Source organism: Lissotriton vulgaris, chromosome 7, assembly GCF_964263255.1.
Source record: "Lissotriton vulgaris chromosome 7, aLisVul1.2, whole genome shotgun sequence".
Lineage (NCBI taxonomy): Eukaryota > Metazoa > Chordata > Amphibia > Caudata > Salamandridae > Lissotriton > Lissotriton vulgaris.
Genome location: NC_141695.1, coordinates 190,300,875 through 190,327,510, shown reverse-complemented (window position 1 = coordinate 190,327,510; position 26,636 = coordinate 190,300,875). Strand labels below are relative to the sequence as shown.

At 45.3% G+C, this 26,636-nt stretch overlaps 1 protein-coding gene across 3 annotated transcripts in view; it reads right to left on the bottom strand.

Moving 5' to 3' along the window:
- The window catches only part of IGLON5 (IgLON family member 5), a 976,255-nt gene that overhangs the window by 69,918 nt on the left and 879,701 nt on the right, over nucleotides 1-26,636 (bottom strand). For all 3 annotated transcript variants that reach the window (XM_086929916.1, XM_086929918.1, XM_086929917.1), the window contains exons 5-6: nucleotides 10,014-10,145; nucleotides 8,684-8,804 (exon numbers count right to left, since the gene is read on the bottom strand). In XM_086929916.1, coding sequence (XP_086786042.1) covers nucleotides 8,684-8,804; nucleotides 10,014-10,145 — 253 coding nt within the window. The remainder of the gene's footprint in view (nucleotides 1-8,683; nucleotides 8,805-10,013; nucleotides 10,146-26,636) is intronic.

The following is a 26,636-nucleotide window of genomic DNA, read 5'->3' as shown; positions in this document are numbered from 1 at the left end:
ATCAATCAATCAGGATTCTTACAGAGCATGGCAATATAGCCTGTTAGGGTCTCAAGGTGCTGGGGGAGTCTGCAGTTCAGTCGAAGAGCTGGGTCTTGAAGTCCTTCCTGAATTGAGGGAGTGAGGGTGATTGCCTGAGATGTAGAGGAAGAGCATTCCAGGTCTTTGCGGCGAGGTAGAAGAAGGATATTCCTCTGGCCATGGCCTTGTGAATCTGTGGGATAGTGGCCAGGGCCAGGTTGGCGGAGCAGAGGTGTCTGGTGGGAGTGTAGTAGACGAGGTGGTTCAGGTTTGCAGGTTCAATGTTGCTAAGGGCCTTGTAGGCGTGAGTGAGGAGTCAGAAGGTGATTCTTTTGTTGATCGGAAGCCAGTGGAAGTTTCTCAGGTGAACGTTGATGTGGCTGCAGCTAGGTCCAGGATAAGTCTTGCAGCAGTGGTCTGGATTCTTTGCAATTTCTTTTGGATTTTTGGGTGGTGCCGGCATCGAGTGCGTTGCCCTAGTCAAGTTTGCTGCTGACGAGTACCTGGGTGACCTTTCTTCTGGACTCAGTGGGGATCTACTTAAAGATCTTTCAAAGCAGGTAGAGCGTATGAAAGCAGGAGGATAAGACAGCATTGATTTGGTGGTTCATTGAGAGGGATGATTCAAAGATGATGCAGAGGTGATGTGCAGGGTCGGTGGGTGTGTGGGAGGACTGAGCACTGTAGGCCACCTGGAGTTGTCAAACGTGGCGGGGGTGGTTCCCAGGATGAGAATATCATTTTGTCAAAGTTGAGTTTGAGGCAGCTGTCCTCCAGGTGGTGACAACCTTCATTCCATTGTGGACGTTGTTCTTTGCAGCTGTAGGTTCGTCTGTGAGAGAGAGAATCAGCTGGGTGTCATCAGTGTAGGAAACAAAGTTTAGTCCATGGTTTCTGACGATGGCTGCCAGCAGGACCATGTAAATGTTGAACACAATGGGGCTTAGGAGGAGCTGTGAGGTACTCTGCAGTTGATCTCTATAGGTTCCAAGGAGAATGGTGGGAGCCTGACTCTCTGGGTTCGGCCGGTGTAGAAGGAGAGGATCCACTCTAAGGCTTTGCCACTGATGCTGAGAGGTACAGGAGGATGAGGTCTGTGGTTTCCCCTTGGTTGAGGAGATTGTGGATGTTGTCTGTTGCGGTGAAGAGTGCAGCCTTGGTTCTGTGGTTGCTTTCTCAAGCCTGACTTAGAGATGTCCAAGATGTGGTTAGTTTCAATTAATTTGGTGAGTTGGGCGTTGAAGGCCTCTTGATGACTTAGGCTGGGAAGGGGTGCTGATAGATGGGTCAGTAATTGTTTGTGGTGAGGGTCATCCAGTTGAGCAGGGTCGTCTGGGATCTGGAGCATTTGGATGCAGTGATTGAGGGTGATTTATGTTGTTACAGCTTCAGTACTTATACCGGTTTATGCCTTTGAAGTAGGCAAACCTTAGGGGTGTCTTACATGTAGTAAAATGGAAGGTTTGGCCTGGCAAGTGGGTGCACTTGCCAGTTCTTCATGGCAGTTTAAAATTGTGCTCATAGACTCTGCAGTGGCAGGTCTAAGACATGGTTACAGGGCTACTCATGCGGGTGGCAAAATCAGCGCTGCAGGCCCACTGATAGCATTTGATTTACAGGCCTTGGGCACACAGTGCAATTTACTAGGGACTTAGCAGTAAATCAAATATGCCAATTATGGATAACCAACCACAGTCACAATTTACACAGGGAGCACTTGCACTTTAGTATTGATCAGCAGTTGGAAAGTGCCCAGAGTTCTAAAATCAGCAAAAATGATATGCACACACAGTCAAAAACAGAAGCTCATAAGCAAAAAGATGGGAAAAACACGCCAAAGATGCCAGGTCTAACAATCAGAGTCACTATATCAACCTAACATTGCTATGGGCAGCGCTGCTTTAAGTGGATGAAACAATTGTGGGGTTTCTAAAGGGGGCATGGCCTATGTAATTAAGGGCATGGCTAAGACACTTGAAGTACATTTCTTTTATACGCATGGTTGCCACCCAGCCAGTATTTTGATTCCTCTAAGCTTTGTTATTGCATCCAGATATATAATACAATTGACACACGCCTGAAACCACCCAGGACTATTAGCTTTGTCAATGGCTGCTGGCTGTTTAAGATAAATAAGTAACAACAATAATTTTGTTGCAAATAATATTGAATATTTTTCAATCCTGAAATTGTGAGACTGTGAATGAAACATTACTGAGGCCTGTATAGGGGATAGTGGTCTTCAAAGTGTCTCAGTCACTCCTTTATTTTCACTACTTGTTAGACATGTTTACCCTTTTTCTCTCCACATCGTGTCTACCTACATATCTTACACCTCATCTCGTCCCTGTTCAGCACCCTATTTCCACTCTCTCCTGAATGCACTTCCTTGCTTTCCACTTCATCACCACCCAAGCACACAATGCACCCACTTCCTTGTAAGCATTTCATTTTCTTTTAGTTTCACTGTGTCAGTATTTTGACAACTGTGTACCTCTTTCTCACCTTTGTACAGACTCACAATTGCAATGGGAACACAGGACCATTGTCATGTGAGCTCTGTAGAGAGGCCAAGGATTGTATGACCATGCATTCTGAATATTAGACTCAGTGACTGCCACTCTGAGAACCTTCAGCCTAAACTCAGACCTTTCAATTGTGGCCCTTTCTAAACACCTGGGGCAACTCGGTTGAAAGTATGCACTATAAAAGAATAGCATATGCACAAACAAAAAACACAGAAACCCAACATTCTGGAAATAGCTAACACTAAAAAAAAATGCAAGATTAAATAAACCCTGTGAAATATAAATAGGAACTAAGTTGCTGACGTGGATTACCTTAACATTTCTTACGTTCAAAGTTCAAAAATCTATAAGCATTTTCAACAGCAAAAAAGTTAATGACATGAACAAACAGCCCAATAGGGCCCAGTCTGAATGTCTGGCTATGGCCCATTTAGAATGTCATGTAAGTATCCATCATCTATAAAGATGATCAGCCTTAGCCATAACACTCCCGTTAACCCGAAGCCTAGCTCTGGCCTAGATACTAACCCTTCACCTAACTCATCGTCACCCTAATCCCACGTGTTACCTTACACATAACCATAAGCATCATCCAGATCTGCACCTAACTGTGACCCAGAGTATAAACTTAAACTAAAACATATGCCCTCCAATAACCATACTGGGGTGCCTAATCATAACTCTAAATTTAATCCTGAACCTAGCTGTAAATCTTTGTTTCTCTCCATAAGTCTTCCCAGGATTTATAACCTTACCATAACCATAAACCATATCATGAAATCAAAGCAAAACTCTAAACCTAAACATAAGCCTCGCCCTCTCACCGTAACCCTACCTCTACGTACGTAACCGTGCCTTAGGCTTCCCCTGCACTTACCTTCTTCGAAGCTGAGGTATTCCAGGAGTGGCGTGCTGCCAGTGATTGCGGAGAATGACCTTTACAACGCAGTTGTTACACCGCAATAGCTTTACAACTCAATCTTTACAATGCAAGTCGTTACAATGAATAGTATGATTTACTATTCCAACACCTTCCCTACTGTTCCACATACTGGAGTTGGAATAGTAAATCATACTATTCCTAAGTCTACTGCCTCTAGCGCAAGTCCTTGTAACGACTTGCCTTGTAACAAACACAATATAAACTACCGCTTTGTGAATGTATACAATGTAACATCATACATTCATGACTGCCTATGATGGTATGGACTATTGATGAGGTGGAGTCTGAACAGTGGAAAACATAACATGGAGTGGGTCAGAGTGAGTCATGAGAGGGCCATTGCACTTTCTGATAAGTGTGTATCCAGTGCAGGAGGGGGCGTGTATCCCAGAGGGGGTGAGGCTCTTCAACAAGGTGTTAGGAGAGAAGATACAGGCTCAGGAGACATTTACAGACTGACGTGATAGACCAGCAGAAACGATAGAGGTGTAATCAGCATCAGAACTGCACAAGAACTTTAACCAGCGGAGGGAGGTATCTGTGTTATGAGTAGGGTCCATGGTTGCCACAACATGACCGCTCAGTAGAAGACTAGATGACTGCACAATCCTAAGCTGTCATCAATATCTGTGTTTCAATAGGGCTCCCCCTGCTGGTGGCCACAACAGGTACAGACAGCACGGCTTGCTGTTTTAGGCTTGGAGGTCTATCTCTATGTGAATCAGGAGTCCACGCCTCACATCGCGGGCTTGTTTCATAGTATGGACTTTAGATTCTACAGACCTTATCCTGTATCTTCCAGCAGCACCAGAAGGCGGTGCAGCTCACATTGGGTCTCTTGTTAGTCTAAGCATTTATTTTATTTATTTATTTTTTCAATTTGTAGAGCGCGACAGCTACCCAAAAGGGTTTCCCGGCGCTAACGGAGACAAGAGCCACATAACACGACAGAGCCACAGGTTATTGATTAAATAGCCAGGTTTTATTGGCTTTCCGGAAGCGGCCATAACAGCATTGAAGTAATGAACAGCATTCTTCACTGGTGGGGAAATTCAAATTAATATGTTCAAATTATTCTTCTGGTAATATATTGATTTCATAATTGTGATGAACAGTTTTGGAAATCCTAATTACAAAAAAAAGTGTGTAGTATTGTGGACACTTAGCTACTTTCTAAGTCCTTGAGCGAGCCTAGGAGTCTAGAATTCTGCTTGAGGTCTTCATCTTATAGAGTGATGTATAGAATAATCAGATGATGAACGGTATCAGCGCAGCACAGTGCAGCCTAAATACTATTGCATCACAAACATCCAATGACAGTGAGGTATTTTGGAAGAGATGATGATTTTTCTGAAATCATCAGTGACTGGAGAATGAAGAGTGGAAGTAAAGGCAGGTAATATTGCCTGAGGGTCCTAAGGCAATTAAATGCTGGAAAATGGACAAAGAACAGTACATTTGTTGGTGGTGCCTTGAAATTTCAGGCAGTGATGATTTTTTGTGAACCAGTGGTTGTTTTTCATGGGATTAGAATGGAAGGTGTGCAAGAGGGCATATAATGTAAAATACATTTTTTTGATATACTAGAAATTCTCAGGATCCTCCAGATGAGTAGGCGTGGGCGGAAAATCCGTTCCGCTCGCGGATTTTGCGGATTTTCGGGAAATCCGCAATCCGCGAGATTTGCGAATTTCCCGCAAAATCCGCAAATCCGCGAGCAGCGGATTTTGCTCGCACTGCTCGCACTGTTAGCGTGAGTTCGCGCCCCGCGAATAAGTGCGAAATTGCAGAAATACGATCTTGGCAAAACTGAAAGTAACTACTTACCAGGTTCAAAAGTTCAGGCACATCATTAGTAGCCATTTCCTGTAGGGCTTCCTGAGGGGCCCCTCCAGAGTTCAGTTGCCAGTTGAAACTATTATGTGACCCTGCTCTGAACCTCAGAATAGTTACACATATGCCACAAAGGTCCTGAATTACAGCTAAGGGAGACAAGCAGGAGCCAGGCTGGAAGTTAAAATCCATTAATCAGCCCCTAATTCATTATTGTCAGTTGGGGCAGGGCAGGTGTTGTAACTAATTTTGCAACAATGAAAGCACTTAGCAAGTGCAAAAGATCACTAATCAGGGCGCACTAAGGAAGCAGGTGCCAGCTAAAAAAATATTCTGTGACACATTAATCAGCCCCAAATTAATTCAGGTCACTTGAGGCAGGGAAGGTGTGCTTTGCTTTGCCGAAAATAATGTACACTGGACAACCAGAGGGTGTAGTGATGAAACAGAGGGTGGCATGGGTGGGCCAGAGGGTGGCATGAGTAGTCAGAGAGTGGCAGTGGTGACAGAGAGTGGCAGTGATGAAGAAGAGTGTCCCAAACAGGCTGGACACGTAGAAACAACAAGTTCGCAAAACTTGCGACCCGACAGGTAAGTTCGCAAATTGCGAAATTGTAAAAACCCTCGCGAACTGGCAGAAACACGGGCGAACACAAAAAAAAAAAAAATCCGCAAATTCGCGGGAATTCGCGGATTTTGCGGATTGCGAATCCGCAAATCCGCAAAATTCGCGGATTGCCAATCCGCAAAATCCGCTCATGCTTACAGATGAGGTCTGGTGAGCCCAGAAGAATTTGTTTTAAATCAGATAATATTAAGTAACTGTGAAATAGTGTTCTGAGATGGAAGAATTGTTAGTTTTTTTTTATAGGGCCTGCTTTCACTGGAGAAGTTAATTAAACTGACGCCTAACAAGAATCACTGCTGGGAGCCAATCAGGAGCTGATCAGGAGGAGTTTAGTAGCCATCATGGTAAGCCAAGAGTGTCCATTTCATCAATTATGTTTTTACTATACAAGTAGAAAGCATTATCTACCCAGATATTCAGTAAAGGGAAGAATATGCCAGCCTACTGCTATATTGGCACACTCCACTGACAGTAAAATGAACAGGGGTATAGCAAGGTGCCATTGGCCCTAGAATAAGTAAGGGATTCATCCCCACAAGCCAACAACTGAACACTAAATTAGGCAACCTACCTCCCTATTGCCTTGCCGCAGTACACTTTATTATATTTGTTGTTCATGTCTACATGTTGCATTTTGGGGCCAAATGTGTCATGGGCAGAAATGTGGGTAAAATATGTTTTTTGTAACCTAGGTTTCAGTTTAAAGGGCTTTTTGGGTAGGAAAAGGTAGGGGAGCCACACAATTCAATAATGTCTAGGTTTGATAGATTTCCCTGGGTAGCAGCCGAACTCCGGCCCAAAATCCACAGCTGCCAACATTACAAAGAAAGGGTCGATTTCAGGGTGAAAAATCTGACCTGTCGCCTGCAACAAGAAATCCCCCAAAACACAACTCAAACTGATTGCACTTTGGGGCCGTTCTTGTTGCGTGCGCTACACCTACCCACACAAGTGGGGTAGCATTTTTATCTGTGAGGCTAATGCTGGGTGTTAGGAAAATTGTGAACCCCATAGATTACAGAACCTTCCCTCAAAGAATTGTGAGGAAAATGCATGTATTTTTTTTTACCTATGTTTGATATTTGAAACACATTTTGAGTAAGAAAAAGTAGGGGAAAGCTCAAAAGGCACACCACCTTGAAACTTCCCTGGGTGTCTAGATCTCAGAAAGGTATGGGCTTGGTAGGTTTCCTTCGGTGGCATCTGAGAATGGGCCAAAACTTCGCAGCTACCCACATTGTAAAAAATCATTGATTTTGCTGGGTGAAATGAAATGTATCCAGGTCTCGCTTTGGGGTGTTATCTTTAAAGGGCAGTAGGCCCCACTACACAAATAGGGTATCTTTTTTCTTGGGAAACATGTGAGAGCACACAATAGTAGCACATTCTTTATTACCAATTCGATTTCTCTGCAGACACAAATTTGTTCTGGGTTTCTTTTGTGGAAAAGAGGTTGTGAAGGCCAAAGCACCATGTGCCCCAAACATCAATAAAAGTGCTGAACACTAAGGTGGGAAAGCCTAAGTAGCTGTCTTTTTTCGAACAAGACAGAGGTCTAAGAGACCACTGCCAATTCCTGAACGCACTTTCATTTATTTATTTTAAAAAATAAGTCTTTTTTCTTGTAAGGAAAACGGGCTGCATAAAAAATAAAGGTTTTGTAATTGAAAGGCAATCACATAGGAAGAGGTGTGGCGCTGCGGATGGGGCAACTGACTCCGGAATCTGGGGATCACGGTTCGATCCCCGGTACCGGCCGGCAGATTAGCCCAGCACCATGTGACTCTGGGCAATAGCTTGCTTAATCTTCCTGACGGCCCCCAGCGCCTAGAGACCCTTAGGGTGATTGTTCGCTCTTTACAAATGTGAATTATTATTATTATTACATATATGAGGGTCTGCTGACCTGAGCAGGCCGCCATCCCACTGTCAAAGTGAATTGCCATTTGTGACATACCTCATTAGTATTCAAGAGGTAGCTTGAATTAGGACCGACTCCAGATCGCAAATTTATGAACCAACCCGTTGAACATTGGCCAGTTTATAAAATTATTTGATGGTTACAAAAATGCCAGTCCTGAATAGCGACCGAGTTTTGATACCAGTAATTCCTCTATCTGGCACTAAATTCCCAAAATGCTGTGAGATATGTGACCTAGCCTATAACATTCAAGTTGAAGGAAACTAAAAATGAAATGACAATGGAAACAACCATTTGAAGAAAGAAAATGATAGATTTTGCATTAAATAAAAAAAAAGAAAAATTAAATAGGATTTTGCATTACATAAAAAAAAATGGATAGAAATATAAATATATTTTGGTAGATCAAGGCTTATTATTTGAGTCATTCTTGGCTCATTAACGGTACTAAGCAGCAGAATTTAAATAGAAATATATTTAGACACAGAAGGAGTTTATCTAAGGTCTGAATTCGATATGGAGGACCTAACCCTAGTCAGGGAACCCTAACTAGTGTGCTGTGGTGACAGATTTCATTGGAAAGAGCACCATTTTCCAATTTGGGGTCAGGGAAATCAGTGGGTTAACCTATAATGCACTCTCTTTTTAAAGGAGGTAGATAGCAGGCTACACTCATTAGGGTTTGTATCTTACATACTGTCACTACACTCCCATCCGATGCTGTTGCTGCATACAACCCACGTCAAAGATAGACCCACCAACTAGTTCCATCACAATGGAGATGAAGGAACTGATGCATGAATGCTCACCGCTTATCGTCTTTGTACCACTCGAATTCTGCAGGGGGCACGGCCATGGCATCGCAGCGCAGAAGGGCATTCCGGCCCACTACCGACTCAACATTCTTCACATCCATGACGGTTGGAGGATCTGAGAGGAGGGAATGTTGGGGAGGAAATTAATAAAAGATCAAGTTTGTAAACTCTGTCATTACTGCGTACAATGCAATAGGAAATGCATATACTGACGTTAAGCATATTGTGCACTGCCCAAACGAGTGCCCCTCGATCACCCCTGGTGGGTAAGTCTTAAAGAGCGGGTCACTCATTTGGGACAGCAGTGGATCAAACTGTAGTTTTCCTAGGAAGCAAGGGTACTTCAGTTTAGTTTTCTTCCGAAGCATCTTCTACACTCAGACCTTTGTCTGACACTTCCCAACACAACATCACTGCCCGGTGATTACCTCCTGGCCAGAAGGAATTTAATTCTTCAAGCTTGATTTTAGCCAATTCTGCAGCATGAGGACACTTCTTGTGAGGCCCCTGGTCAGCCCCTCAGAAAGTAGGGTAAGACCAGAGGCTCTTGATCTATTGATGAACGAGTCTGACATTTTTCTTTTGACCTTTGCAGGTAATGGCCTATTGTGAAATATCAGAGCCCTCCAATAAGCCAGTGGACCACTTGTGTGCAGGGGTGATGGTTCTCTCAAAACCTATGGCTGTTGCGTCAGCTGGCTAATATCTTTGGGCTATAGTGGGCAACCTTGCCAGCATGCCAGAGCCACGCTTGAACAATGCTCTTCTTCCCTTGACCTTTTACCTGCCTTGTGGATATAGAATGCCAAGCTTGGGCTCTGCTAGCCTGCTTTGGTAATCCAGATCCACGGCACTGGTGAGCCCCCATCGCAAAGGTGCTGCAGGGAACTAACGTCCTCTGGAAGCCGCTGTCCTGCCTGGCTGGATTGGCTCCTTCACCAGCCCCCCAGCAGGCATGCCTCTGGCCTGCATGATTTGGCCAGGATCTCTTGGCATATGTGTATCTACATGCCTGGTCTAGATTGGCTTACCTATATGACTAGGCTACACTCCCTCAGCACACGTCCCTCACCCCGGCCGATGTAGTTGGCTCTTTAGGCTGTGACCAATTGCCATTGCTGGTTTTGCTATGCCTTTTTAGCACATGGTCTTCTGCCATGTCAGGTTTGTCTGTACTCTCTCAGTATGCACGTCTCTGTCCTGCATGGTTAGGCTACACCCCTTGAAAACGCGGGCCCCTGCTATGCTTGAATGGTGACACTCCCTCAGGACACCTGAAAGTACAAGTTAACGGTACAAGTCAATGGTCGAACAGGGGACTCACAGTTGACAGTGATGACAACTTTCCTGGTGTCCGGCAAAGACACGCTGTTGGCGCTCCGGCACTCGTACTCCCCGGCCTGCTGGCGGTTGATCTCAGTGATCTCCAGGTACTCTCCTTCGCTGGTGAAGCCATCTGTGGGGGAGAGTCATGGAGGCAGAGGAAATGAATCAGACACAATGATACAATGTCAGAGGAAAATGTGAAACATTGACCCACAGCCCTCATATTCAGTAACAATCAGCGCAGCAGCGGTTGAGAAGAGAATCTGCAAAATATTGATAGTACCATGATGTTTTTTAAACTTTGCCAGCTTCCTAAAATGTTGAAAATGTATGGTGGATGAAAAAGTTGCAGATACTGTATGTTTTATGCGATAACATTTTTTTTAAATCCCAAAATCTTGAAAACACACAAACAGTATATTTTCACCAGCGGGAAAAGTTTTCTAAAGCTGCTAAACTTTGTGAAGGTGTAAAATTTGTCACTAAACACTGCAACAAGTTTTACATACTGAGGTAAAAAGCAAACAAGGGGCTCATTTAGAGAAATAATTTAAGAATGAATTAATGATTTCCTCAAACCTATCAATTTTTTGCCTATTAAATGTATTCCATATGCACGCCTTCTGTTACATAGTCATACTCTCTTCTTGTGAGTTATTCTTCTTTGACAGTTCATCATGGTGTGTGCTCACAGTTACACCGTCTATTGGTTTTATGAAAACATTAATTATTTCTGAAATACGTCTCTTGACGTGATTTATCTTAGTTTATACTGAAACCCAAATTCAGAAGGGGATATCGGGCTGCCCTTGCCTCTTACCAACAAATTTGACGTGCCACTCTTCAACGACCCCTGATGATGTTCACAAACACTGCGCTTCACCGTTGACAAATGCTGTCACTACCGCCTCACATGAGCAGACTGCTCACACCATCCTTACACTTTGCCCTACATTAACTGTAGAGACAGCTAAAGACTCTTAATCAGTTATTTCTATCAATGGTTAAGGTTATCCTTCATGCTATGACTTGTTGACTTGTCTCACATCTACAAAGATAAGATGGGATCAAAAAGATAAGATGGGATCATATCTTCCCGGTGTAACACCCTAAGACACATAGCAAAACTTCTAAACATCTCAGCTGGCTACCTTACACACTTTTATCATCTTAGTAACAGAAACAATCTTTCTCCGCTGCAGTATCAAATCTAGGGGATGTCTTTCTGCCCTAATCAATACTGTCAGTAGGTAGGGGGAGGGGTGTATTGTTCCCCACTCCTTGCTCTTTGAAGGGGCCTGCACTATGGATAAGGTTCTCTTCAGGCAGCAAATGAGGGGTGTTGCATGTTTCACAGGAAGTAATACCCGCACTATGGAACAAGCCACGTTCATGCCGTGCGCACCAGACAAGACGCGTTCTCCGCTGACTGGGTGTGGGCGCCTAGGCCTTGCACCTGTGCATCCTACATTCAGTGTTCGCTCACCTCACTACCAGTGCCAACAGAGTAGTTGCAGTAGCAGTGTTGACAGGTCCCTTAATTCTCTGCGGAGTCCCCACCAGTGTTCCATGATGTCATGGGATTCTGGCCCGCACGAGCAACACCGCAGAGACTGGAGACCCCACAGACAGACCACTTGGCTCAACCTGTACCTCTCGGCTTGCATGTGTTGCTGAGTTTCACTGAGGTACACATTTTTACATAAAGACATTCTAGTTTGTTTCACTTTAGTACATCAGATATTATCACTGCACTGAGTGGCCGTTATTCGAATTCATAAGGAACCACCGCCCCGTTGCCATGATGACTATTTTATTAGTGGTCAGTTGTCCTGTGCTTCTATGTAAGTCTTTACTGTGGCTATAGTTGAGGCAAGATGGTGGTTATAAACCCTGTACCGGTGAGGGTTATGTACGGTACCCTTCGTGAACTGGATTATTCCCTGAGGTTCTCAAATGTGATGCTAATGGTAAAGGAGACACAGCATTGGAAAGTAATTTCAGCGGTTCACATAGTTTGGGAAGCTGGGACTGAAATGAGGTATCGTGATGACGCATTGTGCTATTCAGGCACTGGGAGGGTATCTCCTTCTCCCCCCCTTCTACCCTGAGGATGATTTTATTATAGCTCCAAGAAGCAAGTCATTTGCCTTGTGCCTGTTACAGTTTCCCTTATTGCAGTTAATATATGTAACAACATTATGGGCTATTAAACTATATCTATATATCTATATCTATATATATTTTGTAAAGTGGTCAAAAAAGCGGTCCGCTCTGGCTGCTGGGGCTTGTGGTAAAGACCACAAGCCCCCACCAAATATAAGTTTACAAAGAAGATGATGCTGCACTCCCAGGAATTCCATTAGAACAATCTTTTATTCAAGAATCCGCCTCATTATAGAGCACCATGATGATTGGTTATGGCGCTCAGCTGTTTGCTTTGCAGTATATATATATATATATATATATATATAAATATATATATATATATATATATATATATACGCATATATATATGCATACATGTATATATACATGTATGTGTATATATATACACATATATATGTGTGTATATATAATAGAAAGGAAAGAAATCTTTCTTGGTTCTTATATAATGGAATCTTCAATTGTGGTTTAGTAGGATGTATGTGTAAAATGTGCAAAATGCCAAATGTGTCCGATAAAAATTGAAACATGTATTTTACATAAATAATCTTTTCATTCAAAGCCCACAACTTTATTTGCACATTTCAGGAATTGAACATATATTTATATATATATATAATGAAATGTTTTGCAACAAAGTGGTCCAATACTATTGCCAGTATAAAAACCGCAAATATGTGTACAATGTAATACACGAAAAACGGAAGTCTTTCGTTTATGTTGTTGGTAAAAAGTAGCACTCTAGCACTTCAAATAACAAGAGAAACTCACTGGCAGGTCATGTGATCAAGGGTTCTGCGAAGCCCGAAACGCTTCATGGTGGCGAAAACAGCACCAATAAATAAACGTTGCACCAAGACAAGTGGAGTTAGTTCCGGTATTTCTTCCATGAATTTTGAAGAAAGGAGGTATCATATACATATATATATGTATATATATATATATATATATATATATATATTAAAAAACTAAAGGTTAATGTACAGAATGCATTCTGAACTGAATGACTTCATGGTGCTCTCAAATGCATAGAAAAGGGGATACAGTGAAGAAAACACTTAGGGTACACAGTTTGGTCAAGCTGGGACCCCGGGATTGAAACCAGGTTCTTTGGGTCAGGGCCCCACAACTAGTTTTGCCCTGGGCCCCACAAAACCTTTGATTGGCTTGAAACTAATCAGAACTCAGCAGGGTCTCCTCTCCTGCTGATCACACCTTTTCCTATTTCACTTCAACTTCTGTGCCACTCATTCAATGTACTGTTATTCCCGTCTACCTTCTGTTTAACTTTCCATAAAGCATAATCCAAACATCATGTTGTATTGTGGACTACTACTGTGACATGTAAAGCGCCTCTTCGCTATAGCAGAGCTATAAACAATGGGGAATTAGAATGATAAACAAAAAAGAATAGTAGCTGCTCTGCCTCTGCCCATCTGACTAAAAGTTGTGGGAAATGCACGCTGGCCTGGTTGGGCACTATATGAACTGGCTTTGTTAGCATGTTCTGCTTGAGTTCTGGTGATGAAATGGGTCTTACTCCTTTCAACTGAGGTCCCATCTAAAACTTATTAGAGGTTGTAGCACATTTACCAGTTGAGGAGTGAGGGCTGTAATTGTTCTCATCCTTGAACTCCAATACAGAATATTTACTTACTTTCCTCATTTCCTCATGTAGCTTCACACTCAGTTCTGGTTGCCCCTGGCTCCCCCTGGTGCAACATTAAGGTCACTGCAGCCAGCTCACACCTGAAAACACCCCATCAGGGTGGCAAATGACAACAAATGGAAAAGATGCTTCTTGCTATTGGAGGTGGAGAACCCAAACGGCAAATTCTCATTTTGCTTGGGGTTTTGACCATTGCAAAAGAGCTGTTTCTCTCCAGTGCCTGCAAGTGAGAATACATATTGGGAGCCTCGAGCCTGCGGTTCCTATTCTATGGGTCGAGAAAGGAGACTCTCCCAAGGGTCTGCCACTGTTATCCTCTCAAGGTTTGAACTAAACTCTAGCACATGGTGAAGCCTTCATCCAAAACCTGGAGAAAAAGCAGCTGAACCACTTGTGGGAGGGCCCGAACTCCCCACCAGGATGACCAATAGCAGGCTGAGATGATGGAAGGTTTAGGAGCACCATCTCCCCGTGAGGATGTCTCAGTCCGGCTTTCGAAGACTGTCCCAGAAGGCATTTGTTGACCCATAGGTTGATGCTTTGCAAAGCAGTGTTGCCTTTTCTTTGCCCAGGTGCATCAGGCCTACCCTCGATGCCAGGGAGGGGAGCTCAGCCTGACTGTGCCCGCCTAGATCCCACAACCAGCTGGAGCAGCACACCTCCCACTGCTCTTTGTGCAGATCAAGCAGGATGCAGTCGAAGACCAGTGCCCACTGGAACCCAGACCACCCCCTATGTTACATATGACTGAGGGATAGCCCCCCCCCCACACCCCCCCAAGCGCCATGTCACTACCAAGAGGTTTGGGGAGATACCAGGTGACTAACAATACGCTTTCAAGCTTTTCCCAGATCAGGGCCTGCTGGGGCGATAGCACTTATGACATTTCTTGGACAGTAGGAGGAGGCAGCAGGCAGGTTGCACTTCTGAACAGTGTGCCCCACTACTCTGTGCCTTAGCCGGGGGTTGACCTGCATCAGATAGACCATAGTTAGTACAATCTTGGAAAAGGATTAGGGGCCACCCTCTGATTGGCTTCCAACCTCGGGTGATACTGTGATGTCACACTGTACACAGTCAAGGGGTATTGTTTCTCTCTACAGTAAGCTCAGTAGTCATTGGTTGGCACTTCCATTACTTATCACTGATTGGATTTGCAATGCTGAGAGTCCCATGCGCAGGGGCAGTGGGGTAACATAGGGCCCTGCAGCCTCTGCAGTGTGGGGGCCCCGAGCTCTAGGGGCCTCCTCAGCACAGTACCCGGGCTTCAAAGTTCCAGACTGGCTCCTTCATGTTTTTGCAAGGGCCTCCGCTCAAGTTCTATTACACCACTTCAACGGGGCGGGCTCATGGAATTCATTTGCTGCAGGCTCATGCTAGTTCTGGAAGAGCCTTTGCTTGGAGGTTTGATGCTGCTGCTCGGCTCTTCACCTGTAAACGCAATCTCTCCTCTCAGCATGTAACCAGTGGGCTGAAGAGCAGCTGAGGACACCTGAGACCACGTTCCTCCGTGTTGCGCTGCCTGCCACCGCGGCTTCCTTCAACCTACAGACCAGAGGCTGCCTCCAGGCCTTGTCTGCATCTCTAATGCCTGCTCAGGTCTGATAGGCCTGTTGGGCAACCAAGCAGTGCCTGATGGGCTTGTCTGACAGGTTAGTTAGAAGGCTGTTTATTTGGCTGTTTGTGGTCCTGTTTTATAGTGTCCTGGATCGGTTCTTATTGTTAATGTCCCCGATATTAAAACAAACGTTGCCTGCAGCAAGGTCTAAACTAGGCCTGGGCAGAGTTTGCCGAATTCTGCGAATTGACCCAAAAACCCAATTGCGGCACACGGAGGTCCGCAAGCGGCGGAGTGCAATATGTCATGCTGTTTGCACTGATTATAGCGCCTGATGTTTGGTCCACACTGTATAATCAGCGCGAACGGGCCATGTGAAGCGCAAGAGGGCGCTGCTTCTTTCTGCTGTTCGAGTAGATGTTCTATTCGAGCGGCAGCTTCCTCAACGCGAACGGAACTTTGTTAACGTAAGCACTAGCAACCATCAGCGACCGCCCGCGTTAAGAACTCTTTCTGGTAGGTGGTCTAGGATAATATTTTCCTTGCTGGTACTCGCCAACTTAATATTGGCGTGTAAGAAAAAAACTCCACTCTGCTCCGTGGAGTTTTCTGTTACCGCACGCTCTACGCGGAGAGGGAAAAACTCTGCAAACTCTGCAAGCGAAGTGGAATTGCAAGCCCAGGCCTCATCAAAACCATGCAGTCTTTCATACTTTGCTAAAAACTCATATGCTGTGTGGGTCACTTCGTAGCCATTGATCCATTAGCCTGGGCCTATTTTCTGTCCCAGTCTGACCCTGTATAATCATATGCCATGTACACTACTCATCCCTGCTGCTCCAGAGGCTGTGAGAACTAGTTATCCTCTGCACAGGAAGAGACTGCAGTGAAGAGGGGAGGCCAGCATCTGTTAGGCTGATTCTGGGACACTCAAGAACTGCTGCAGAGAATCCTTCTCATAGCAATGCGTGTTAAATAAGAGGTGATAAGTAGTGTGTTAACAGGCGTGTGACATATTCCTCGGTGGCTGATGCTTGGCATTTAAAAGTACTTACATTTGTTGGATTAAAAAAAGTGTGAACTAAGATGCTCTTTTTTTTCGAAAAGTGCCACACTCAAAAGCAAATGCTCCTTGAATGACTTCAGGGAGCAATTAACATAGTTAAAATCATCGCGAAAAGCACCTTGGAAAGAAAATAAATGGCGGAGCATGACGCGGCTGCGCGCTTTTAACAGATTGCATTGTTTAAGATAAACACATATTTTAACCCAAGCACCAGAACAGATTAATCACAATAGCTAGAAGGCAAGTGAAACGATCCTTTCGAAAGTTTAGAGCCGTGTGGAGAGAACGACTGGGTGCATTTATTTTTAAAGATTGCAAATGCGTAAAACCACATTGTGGAACACATTAAGCAAAAATAAATGACAAGGAGCAGAGATGGCGGAGGAGGAGGCAGTGACCTCCCTCCCCCAACCTTTGCCAGGCTCGCTGGGAGGGGGGTGGGTTAGAGGTGGAAACGTTCAAAGGACCCTTCTCCTGGAGAGACCACCCCTCCATCTTGGATTCCCTACTCCCCCAGGGAGGGTCATTAAAACAACTCCTTTGAGAACAAAAAGCTAAACATTGGCCCCTCTTGCTACATGGTGGTCTGTGCACCTTGGCATGTTTGCCCTCTGTTCCTCCCACCCTGTCTTGTGCCCAGAGGTCTGCTACCAGAAGTCAGGCCCAGTGCAGAGGAAATGTCTCTTTCCTTGACTAAGATCCAGCAAGACAGAGTACACAACTTGTTGTCTGAGTGCACACTGGGAGTGGTGCTCTTTTCTTTCTTCCATTGGATTGATTGGATGAACACACCTGATGCTAGTGTTTTACAGCAATTCATCTGGTGTGCTGCCCACATGGAGCATGGTAGCAACTCTACAACAGATTGGTAACATGTGTAAAAGGTAACTTGAGATTATTATCACCTAGTATTGGTGTATGTTTGCTTCTAGGCACTGTCATCTTCATCAGGTTGGCTGGCCAACTCAGACAGATGAATACAGAGAGGTTTGCCCAGGGTCACAGAAGTCGTCTAATCGTGGAATTAAGAACCCAACTATCCTGAGCCCCCACATAAGCAATGTGTGTGAAATGTAATGATAAGACATATTTTATGTACCTATGCCACTTCTTAAACACTTCTGCTGCCTCTGAGGGCCCGATTCACATAACTAATTTAAGACAAAATTCTAAACTTACTTCTTTTGGTATTCACAGAAGTTAGGATTTTGTCTTAAATTTGTCTTAAGGCAGACTTAAGACACACTTAAGACACACTTAAGACACACTTAAGTTAGGCTTTTGTCTTAAGTCTGTCTTAAGTCTGTCTTAAGACAAATTTAAGACAAAATCCTAACTTCTGTGAATACCAAAAGAAGTAAGTTTAGAATTTTGTCTTAAGTTAGTTCTGTGAATCGGGCCCTAAGTTCAGGAAACAGGTGCAGCTGGTACCCAAAGTATATGGGTAGAGTTTGGGATTTGTAGGTTTTATGTCTTTAATTTCCATGTAAATGCTATAGGGCTCCAGCTCATACACCACATTGGGAGGGGATACCAGTGGAGGAGGTAGGGCGTGTATACTCTTCCCTTTTTACACCTTATGCTGCAAACCTTTGGGCCACAGGCTCTGCATGCAGACATCAGGCCAACCTGTGGTTGATGAGATTCCACCACAGGCAACAGAGCCAGAGAGGCGAGTCCTAGCAGAGGGGCTCTGACATGTTGTGATCTTGGACAGATCATATGAGCTCCCGGTGTCTCAGATTCCTCTTCTGCCAAAACAGGGTTAGGGTATTTATGCAAAAACTGGGCATACACACTGGCTTCCCTTGAGTGTAGCCTAAATCTCTTGATCTTCCCCCTATATCTTTCCAGCCATTTAAGCTTCCAATCCTGAGCAGATCAGTTTCCTTGCCGAATCGGTGGTCTAGAGGTAGCCTAGCAGCAGACTAGTCATTTGCCTGTTGCTAGTACCTATAAAAAGGACCTTCTATATCACTATTGTGCATGCATATATTGTTTCTTTCTACATTTTTGCATCTTTAGATTGCATGCTATCTCATAAAAGTGTCCACTATATTCCTTAAACTCTGCATGAAAAATTGACCCCCTGACTCAAAATGTCAAATTTTTTATATTACGTTTATTTGTAAAGCGCACATTGAAGGCCTGGGCAATCGACTGGGAAATTTTCTGATATACAATATGGCTTTAGGCGGGGTTTGGGAACGATGGAACAATGTCTCAATATGCACCTGGTCATAAGTAAGTACGCGTTAGCTAAGCCTGGATACCTTTATCTTGCTTTCATGGATCTCACGTCCACTTTTGGCTGGGTGCAGAGAGGGAGATTGTAGGAAAAGATTTTGAACATGGGCATTGAACCATCTATTGTCCGCTTCCTTGCCACCATGCAAGAAGATGTGACAGGGAGAGTTAGATACGGAGCAGCTGGTGAACTCACGGCCCCAACAAAAATGAACCGTGAGGTTCACTAGGGCTGCTTACTTGCACCTTTTTTATTCTGTCTGTACATAAATGACTTAGAAAATTATATAAAATATGGAAATGTGGATGCTCCGATGATAGGCCATTGGTCGTTAGCGGCATTGCTTTATGCGGATGACTGTGTTTTAATGTCTAGAACTGGGGTTGGGTTGCAGAGTCTTTTGACAGGGTTTAAAGATTTTATGAATGACCTTGGAATAAAGACTAAAGTAGGGACATCTTATACAATGGTTCCAGGTAAATCCCCCACCATTTTAAAATCTTGTTTAAAAAAAAAAAGAAAAGTTGTCATATGTCTCCACTTTTTCATACCTGGGAATTCTTTTCAATCAAAAAAAGTACCTGGCATTAACTAGTAGAATCAAGGATTAGTAGTTTTAATCAAAATCTAGAGTCGATTTTTAGATTCACGAAAAAATTTGGCTCCAAACCAATTAATGTAATTATTAATATTTATAAGGCACGCTCCTGCTCCGCCACTTTATATGATGCTGGAGTATGGGGTTTTGGTAATGCAGGGCCCCTATAAAAAGCAGAGAACATTTTTATGAGACGCCTGTTGACAGTCCCTAAAAGTCTAGCTGCCACTGACTGTCATGGCGAACTAGGGCTGATACCTTTGTCCTTCCGAATAGAGTTAGCTCCAATATTATTGTGGTATTCAATCTGGGCAAAGGAAGAACCAGCTTTTAATTGCTCAATCATCTCAGACTGTCTTAAACTGGACCATATGACAAAAATACCTTGGCTCAGTTATATAAAAAAAAAACTTAGAGTCCTTGGGGCTAGCGGACTGCTTTTACAACCCAGGCAGCATTTATATCATACCAAAAGCGAAATTGAGAAGTGTTTTTTTAACTGATTTATATTCAAATAGAGGGAATTTAGAGAAGACAAAAAAGAGTGTCTTGGAACACTCCTTGCTAGTTTGCACACCAGGTATTGAGCCCTATCTCTCTTTTTACTTCAGTCCTGCCAAATTGTTTTATCACATACATTTTAGGTTCGGCATTTCGCACTTTTTGGTTTCTTACCCCCGCAAAGTCTATTACAATGCCAAACTCGATCAGTGCCCCTGTGACTCGAAGTCTGTACAGTGTACATTACATTTTATGTTCTTTTGCGATCTTAACATCAAACCACGACGTGCTTTTATCATTCCTCTTTTAAAGTTTTTAAATATTAGGAAGTGTCGGGCAGCATTATATCACCTCCAGCTTTTAAAGGATGAATTTACTACTCTAATATTTTATAGATGTATTTCTTTGGCTGTTCGTATCAGGGACATTGTTGGAAAATGTTACCCTATCTGTTTTAACAAGGATTAATTATGGGCTCTGTTACTTGTGGGTAAGGGGATCGTTTACAAATCTATTGGTACCCTTACCTTAACCTTTGAGATTATTTGTGGAAAATATTAATATAATTTCTGACACTTTGACAATGAAATTGCTACTGTCTTGGGAAATATTATTCTCTGTATGTTTCTCACTTCTTAATCTATTTTATATGTCTTTCGATGCAATCTTTTATGGCTAGTTATTAGCCGAATATAGATTTTCTGACTGACCGACTGTAAAGCGCACGTTCACCCAAGGGGAACTTGGAGCTGAATAACAGATGTTTATTGTTACCCAATGGTAGTCATTTTATCGACCTCAGAAGGATGAAAGGCTGAGTGGGCCGGATGGGATTTGAAGCCCATGAGTCAAACACAGGCCCTACAGTGGACGTATTAGTCCATGAAGCCACCATAACCCAGGCTATTATTATCTCTCCTTACTTTCTTCAAAATAACTTTCTCTTACATCCACTGCATACCTCTTCTCTCGGACTACAGCCTTCTCTAAGTCGAATGTGTTTGCCTCAATCTCTATTATTGTTTTTCTTCAAAATGCCACACTTGATTTCATAGACCACAAGCTCTCCTTCTATAAAACTGTGATCCCCTGTAACCTAACAATGTCACCTCTGGCCTGTAAATCCCATCCATCATTTGCATGAACTCACATAGACCACACTTATTAACCCATATCAGTTGATGTACAGCAAATAAATTGGGAGCACAGGACTAAGGCAAACAACCAACAATAAGCATTACTGCCTTGCTTATCAAGTAAAATTGTGTTCTGGAGCAGCGTGCTGTCCCACGTAAAGTGCTTCAGTGCCTTGTCTCTGGTCGTAAGCGCTTCATAAATGCAACGACAATATGATATAACACAATTTGGGAATTCACATGGCAGGTTCCTAGATTGAGTGTGGGACTCCTAGAACTTGGAATGCCATCTCTGTTCTTATCTGCCAGACTCCATGACTCCCCAACCTGCAAGAAGCTGAAAACCTGCCTCTGAGAGTAAAACCTTCCCACTGGGCAACCACCCGGATGCTGTACCAGCGCTAAGGGCATTCATCTCACAACCATTCATATGCCACCCCCTGCTCTGCTAGCCAGCTTGGAGCCCGACGCTCCTTTTAACCCCTTAGCTGTGGCGGCTATTCCACCGCAGTGCTAAGGGGGAGGGGGGGCCGCGCAGCGCTCCCGTCCTCATGACGGAACCGCTCCGTAACGAGCCTCGGGTGGGCTGTGCTTGTGACGGAACGGTTCCGTCACGGCCCCGCCCGCCTAATAGAATGCTCAATGCAGGCGCGGAATTCGTGCTGCGCAGGCGCGGCAAGCGGGCCGTGACAGAACCGTTCCGTCACCAGCACAGCCCACCCGAGGTTCGTTACGGAACGGTTCTGTCACGAGCACACAAGGGGTTAAGCTTCAGTCCTGTATCCTGTAATCCTCCTCCATCCATCCCTTTATTCTGCACTGTGAACCCCCACCGGTTACCGGGCTCTGCTGCTCCATAGCTAGGCTCACACTATATATATATCATGTGCACACATAAAAGAAACATTGGGGCATATTCACATGCGTCCCTTTTTCCAAAGCTCTGGTGGCGCAGGGCCCTGCTCCATACTTACAAAGCGGCTTTGATGCTGCCAATTCCCAAGGGTCTGTAAATCTGAGGCAGGGCCAAAAACTAATGCCACTGAAAAGCAGGCTCTAGAGTGGCGCTACGAGGAGAAATACTTTTATTTCTCCTCGTTGTGTACTCTTTCTAGGTGGGCTGCATTCTGCAGAACACATAGAAGGAACAAATCACCTTTAATGATTGTTTATGTGCAGTACGATGTCCCTGCACATGCACATAAACAATCATCCCTGCAACGCAGGCTCTCATGCACTACAGCGCAAGTCTTTCTAGGTTGGCGCTAGGCAGCTTTTGTAGCGCCGGCGCAAGGAAAGACACAGGGGTGCTCCGTTTTGTGGTGCATACGATGCATACCTGGGGGCCTATTTATGAAGGTCTTGCGCCGCCAGTGCGTCAATTTTAAAATGGGAAAAAGTGACGCACCAGTGGGACACCCCCGCGCCGCACGGCCACCAGCTGCTGCGTGTGCCACCCCGCTTTGCCCTCTGCCTCGCTGCCTGCCTCGTTGCCGGCTGACGCCGCTGCCGCCTGTTTTGTTTTTCTTTTTCAATCATTTGTGCTTGTTTTTCTGTGCGCTGTGGCCGGCTGACGCCGCTGCCGTCTGTTTTGTCTCTCTCTTGTATAGCATTTGTGCTTGTTTACTGTGCCTCGTGGCCGGCTGACGCCGCTGCCGTCTGTTTTGTTCTGTTTTATTTAACGTGATAATTTTGTGCCTGCCCCCCCTGTGTTTGCTGTTTGCACCTACTGCCCGTTTATTTTTCACGTCCTCCTTCCTGTCTGCCCGCCTACCGCGCCGCCCTCCGCCTTCCCTCCCCGCTCCCCGCTTCCCGCCACCACCGCTGACCACGCCCCCTTTCCCTCTGCTCCCGCCTCCCAGCTGCCCCGCCCACCGCGCACTTCGCCTTAAATGGCGACCGTGCGAACGCGCAGCGGTCACGCGCAGCGGGCGCGCCGATTGTGCGCCGAAGGCGCGCCAAAGGTAAGCCCGTCTGCGCCCGTCCGCGACCGGATCGCGACCAGCGCCAGGACCCCTGGCCCACGAAGACCCCGACCTACCCGCCTGACGTACGCAGCCGCCACCCTCATCGCTCTCAACACCGGCCGACTCCCAGAATGCCACCAAGCCACACCACGACACACCCACGGACCCTTCAGCTGCCACGCCTGCAAGTTCTCCTGCATCCGGACCAGCCCCGCGCCAGCACCCGCCAAGTCGAACTCCAGCAGCACCCACCTCAAGTGCATCCTGCTCAACACCCGCTCCGTCCACAGACACGCCGTCGAACTCTGGAACCTCCTAGACTCCACAGCCCCTGACGTTGCCTTCCTCACAGAGACCTGGATGAACGCCTCTTCAGCTCCCGACATCGCCATCGCTATCCCAGAGGGCTACAAGATCGTCCGGAGGGACCGAAACGCCAACCAGATGGGAGGAGGCATCGCCATCATCCACAGGAACACCATCCGTCTCACGACCAGCACCGACAACACCCTGACCAGCGCCGAACACCTGCATTTCCAGATCCACACCAACCCGAACACCACCCTCAGAGGCACCCTGATCTACCGACCCCCTGGACCACGCACGCAATTCAGCGAGGACATCGCCGACTTCGTCAGCCCGCATGCCCTCCCCTCCGCTGACTACATCCTCCTGGGGGACCTGAACTTCCACCTGGAGAACAACAACGACCACAACACCAGCACCCTGCTCGACAACCTCGCCAACCTGGGACTCAAGCAACTGGTGTCCACCCCCACCCACCTCGCCGGACACACACTCGACGCCGTCTTCTCGTCCAGCACAGACATCAACTTCTGCCACGCCACAGAGCTTCAATGGACGGACCACAGCTGCGTCCACTTCACCTTCAAGAGAACGACGACCCACCAACACCAGCAACAGACTGCCCGCAGAAGCTGGAACAAGATCACAGCAGACCAGCTCGCCACCTCCCTGAGCCAACACCCTCCTGCCAGCTCAGCGAACCCCAGCCAGGCCGCCGATAACATCACGATGTGGATCAGCAACTGCGCGGACGAGCTCGCCCCGCTGAGGACCCCGCCCAGCAGACCCGGCAGCAAGAAGGCCCCATGGTTCACCGACGAACTCAAGAGCTCCAAGAAGAACTGCCGAGCCCTCGAGAAAGTCTGGAAAAGGGACCCGACACCGGACAACAGGACCTCCTACAAACTGGCCACCCGGAAACACCACCAGCTGATCCGCGCCGCCAAGAGAACAGCATTCAAGGACCGGTTGGACAACAACGCACACAACAGCAAGGAACTCTTCAACATCGTGAAAGAGCTTTCCAACCCCAGCGCACAGTTTCAATGTGGTGACTTGAGAAGGTGCACACGAGAGGTGTGTGAATTGTACGTAATTTGCTTTCCCATAATTACACAAAATGTCCAGGAAATGTTGCAAAATGATGCATAATTATATTACGGTGTATGTTATCATGAAATGCAACCTATGGTCAATTTGTTACCATTTCTTGGATAAAAAAAACGTGCACGAAAAAGCAACAGCCATTTACATTCCAGCCATTCACATTTTACCCGCATGATTGGGATCAAATTTTACTTCTAACAGCATGTAATTATGTGACATGGCATAACGCCATGATTTCTGGAAATTGTGTTTAACAAGCATAAGTCCACATTCATGAAATACATGAATTGCGCTGGCGTAATTTAAATTTTACTCAGACCTACTGCAGCGTAATTTGAGAGACCGCGCATTCATTATGAACAAGGGTGGCCTATGGTCAAACGTCTAGCTTGTATTTCTAGTCACAAGCCAAACCCATTGGCTTTGCCAATGCTTGCTCAGTATTTTCCTACTACTCGTGCAACACTGTCACGTTGACAAACAAAGGTGCTGACCCTTTGAGGTGCAGTGAGGCTTTGATAATAAAAAGAGGGTGCTATGAATGCCATGAAGAAATTATAAGTCAACTATCAGAAACCGAAAATTAAATGAAGTTGAATGGGTGCTGGTCTGTTAATGTAAGCCAGACATGGAAATACTTTAAAAATAGGAAAAATGTGAAGGAGTTCATCGCTAAAGATGGAAGTCTTGCCAGCCAAATTTCCAGGTTCTCCCTTGTTTTAGATCCTACCAAACGTACACCAGTGAATGCAACCCCCTTTTGAGAGTCTGATTATGGTGTGTCTGATTCTTTGGCTCCTGCAGCTACTGTATTAAAATTTTACCACACCATTTAAATGTTTTAGTAATACAAATGTATTTCACCAAAGCTTCACTTGAAATTGCTCTCCCAGACAAAGCTAACGTTGTGGCATCATTTCTTAACATTGCATAAATATATCAGAGAATTTGCATAAATGACTTGGGAATTTGAACTTTCAGAGACATTGAAATATAGGTGAGAGTGGGCTAACGTTCACACAGTAAACATAAAAATTACAAAGTGTCCTAAAGTTTCTGCCATTTTCTGCCATCAGCAGTTGTGGCCTGCTCAACTTCCAACTATATAGGCCAGCGACTGTCCTGCCCATCCTGCCACACCGCAAGTGTCTAGAGGTGGGTCCCATGCTCAGTGTGCCACAAGACTCAATTTGCATGACCTGTTCAGGTTGAAAATGGTCTCAGTTGGACCTGATAAGTTCGAAAATGGTCCAGAGTTGCTTGGACTCCTTTCTGGAGGAGACTTAGCTTGACACTTTGGCCTGGATAGTTCCTATTGGAGCTGGACCAAGACTGATTTGCATATCGAGGTCTCTGTCTATTGTGGTATCGTGGGCAAAAAATGATGGCCTGGAATATGGCCCCAAGGGATCACCAGTGTATGAGATTAATCCCAGCATTCCTTTCATCACCTTGCTTGCTGCAGTGGCTGCCCTAAGTGTGACAGGTGTATCTACAGATCCGTCCCATGCCTACGGTTCCACAGGGTGCAGGCTACGCCTCACTGATGATAGGGCAGAAGGTCGAAACTGGTCTGGGGTTGTGTTCCTATATGGAGGAGACATGACCTGGGTTATCGGGCTGGACTGTTCCTATTAGAGTAATACCAAGACAGACTTGCAGTAGACAATGAAGGGTTTCTTATGTTCCCAAACACTCCCTATTCACTGTTGTGATTGTAGGAAGCTATCTAAAGGGAACACCAACTATGAATATCTTTGCATCCTCTGATTCAGCAGATTACCTGAAAGATTGTTCTATGCACACAGAGTAGAACAAGGGGCTGCTTGTTGATAGGTGTCACATTGTGAAATATCAGCCTTACCTCAAGCATTGCTTATGCATCAGACTGTTTTTGAGAGGCCAGCAGGGAGGATGCTGTGAAGTCTTTGATCCGGATGCTTTACAATTCCAACCTTCTGGGATCTCAGAGCAGGGTTGGAGCATCTGAAAACTTTGAATGGTTTCTGTGGGGCAAATGAGGCTGAGACAGAGGGAGTCGGACGGTAGTCGTCCAAAAAGATCTTGCATGACCTGCAGGGAGCTAGGAGTTTCACCTGTAAATCTCCCATTTCCCTCAGGGTTGTTTATTGTTGTCTCATATGCACAGTGCCCTTGGATGCATGTGTTTTAATGTGGTACTAGTCAGGTTGCTCATCATCCATAACTGTGAAGATGCGTCAAATGCGCATTGTGTGCGGGGTGAATAGCACCCGATTGGTTGAGCTGATTGTAACACTTCTCTGTTCTTTTCGGGGCT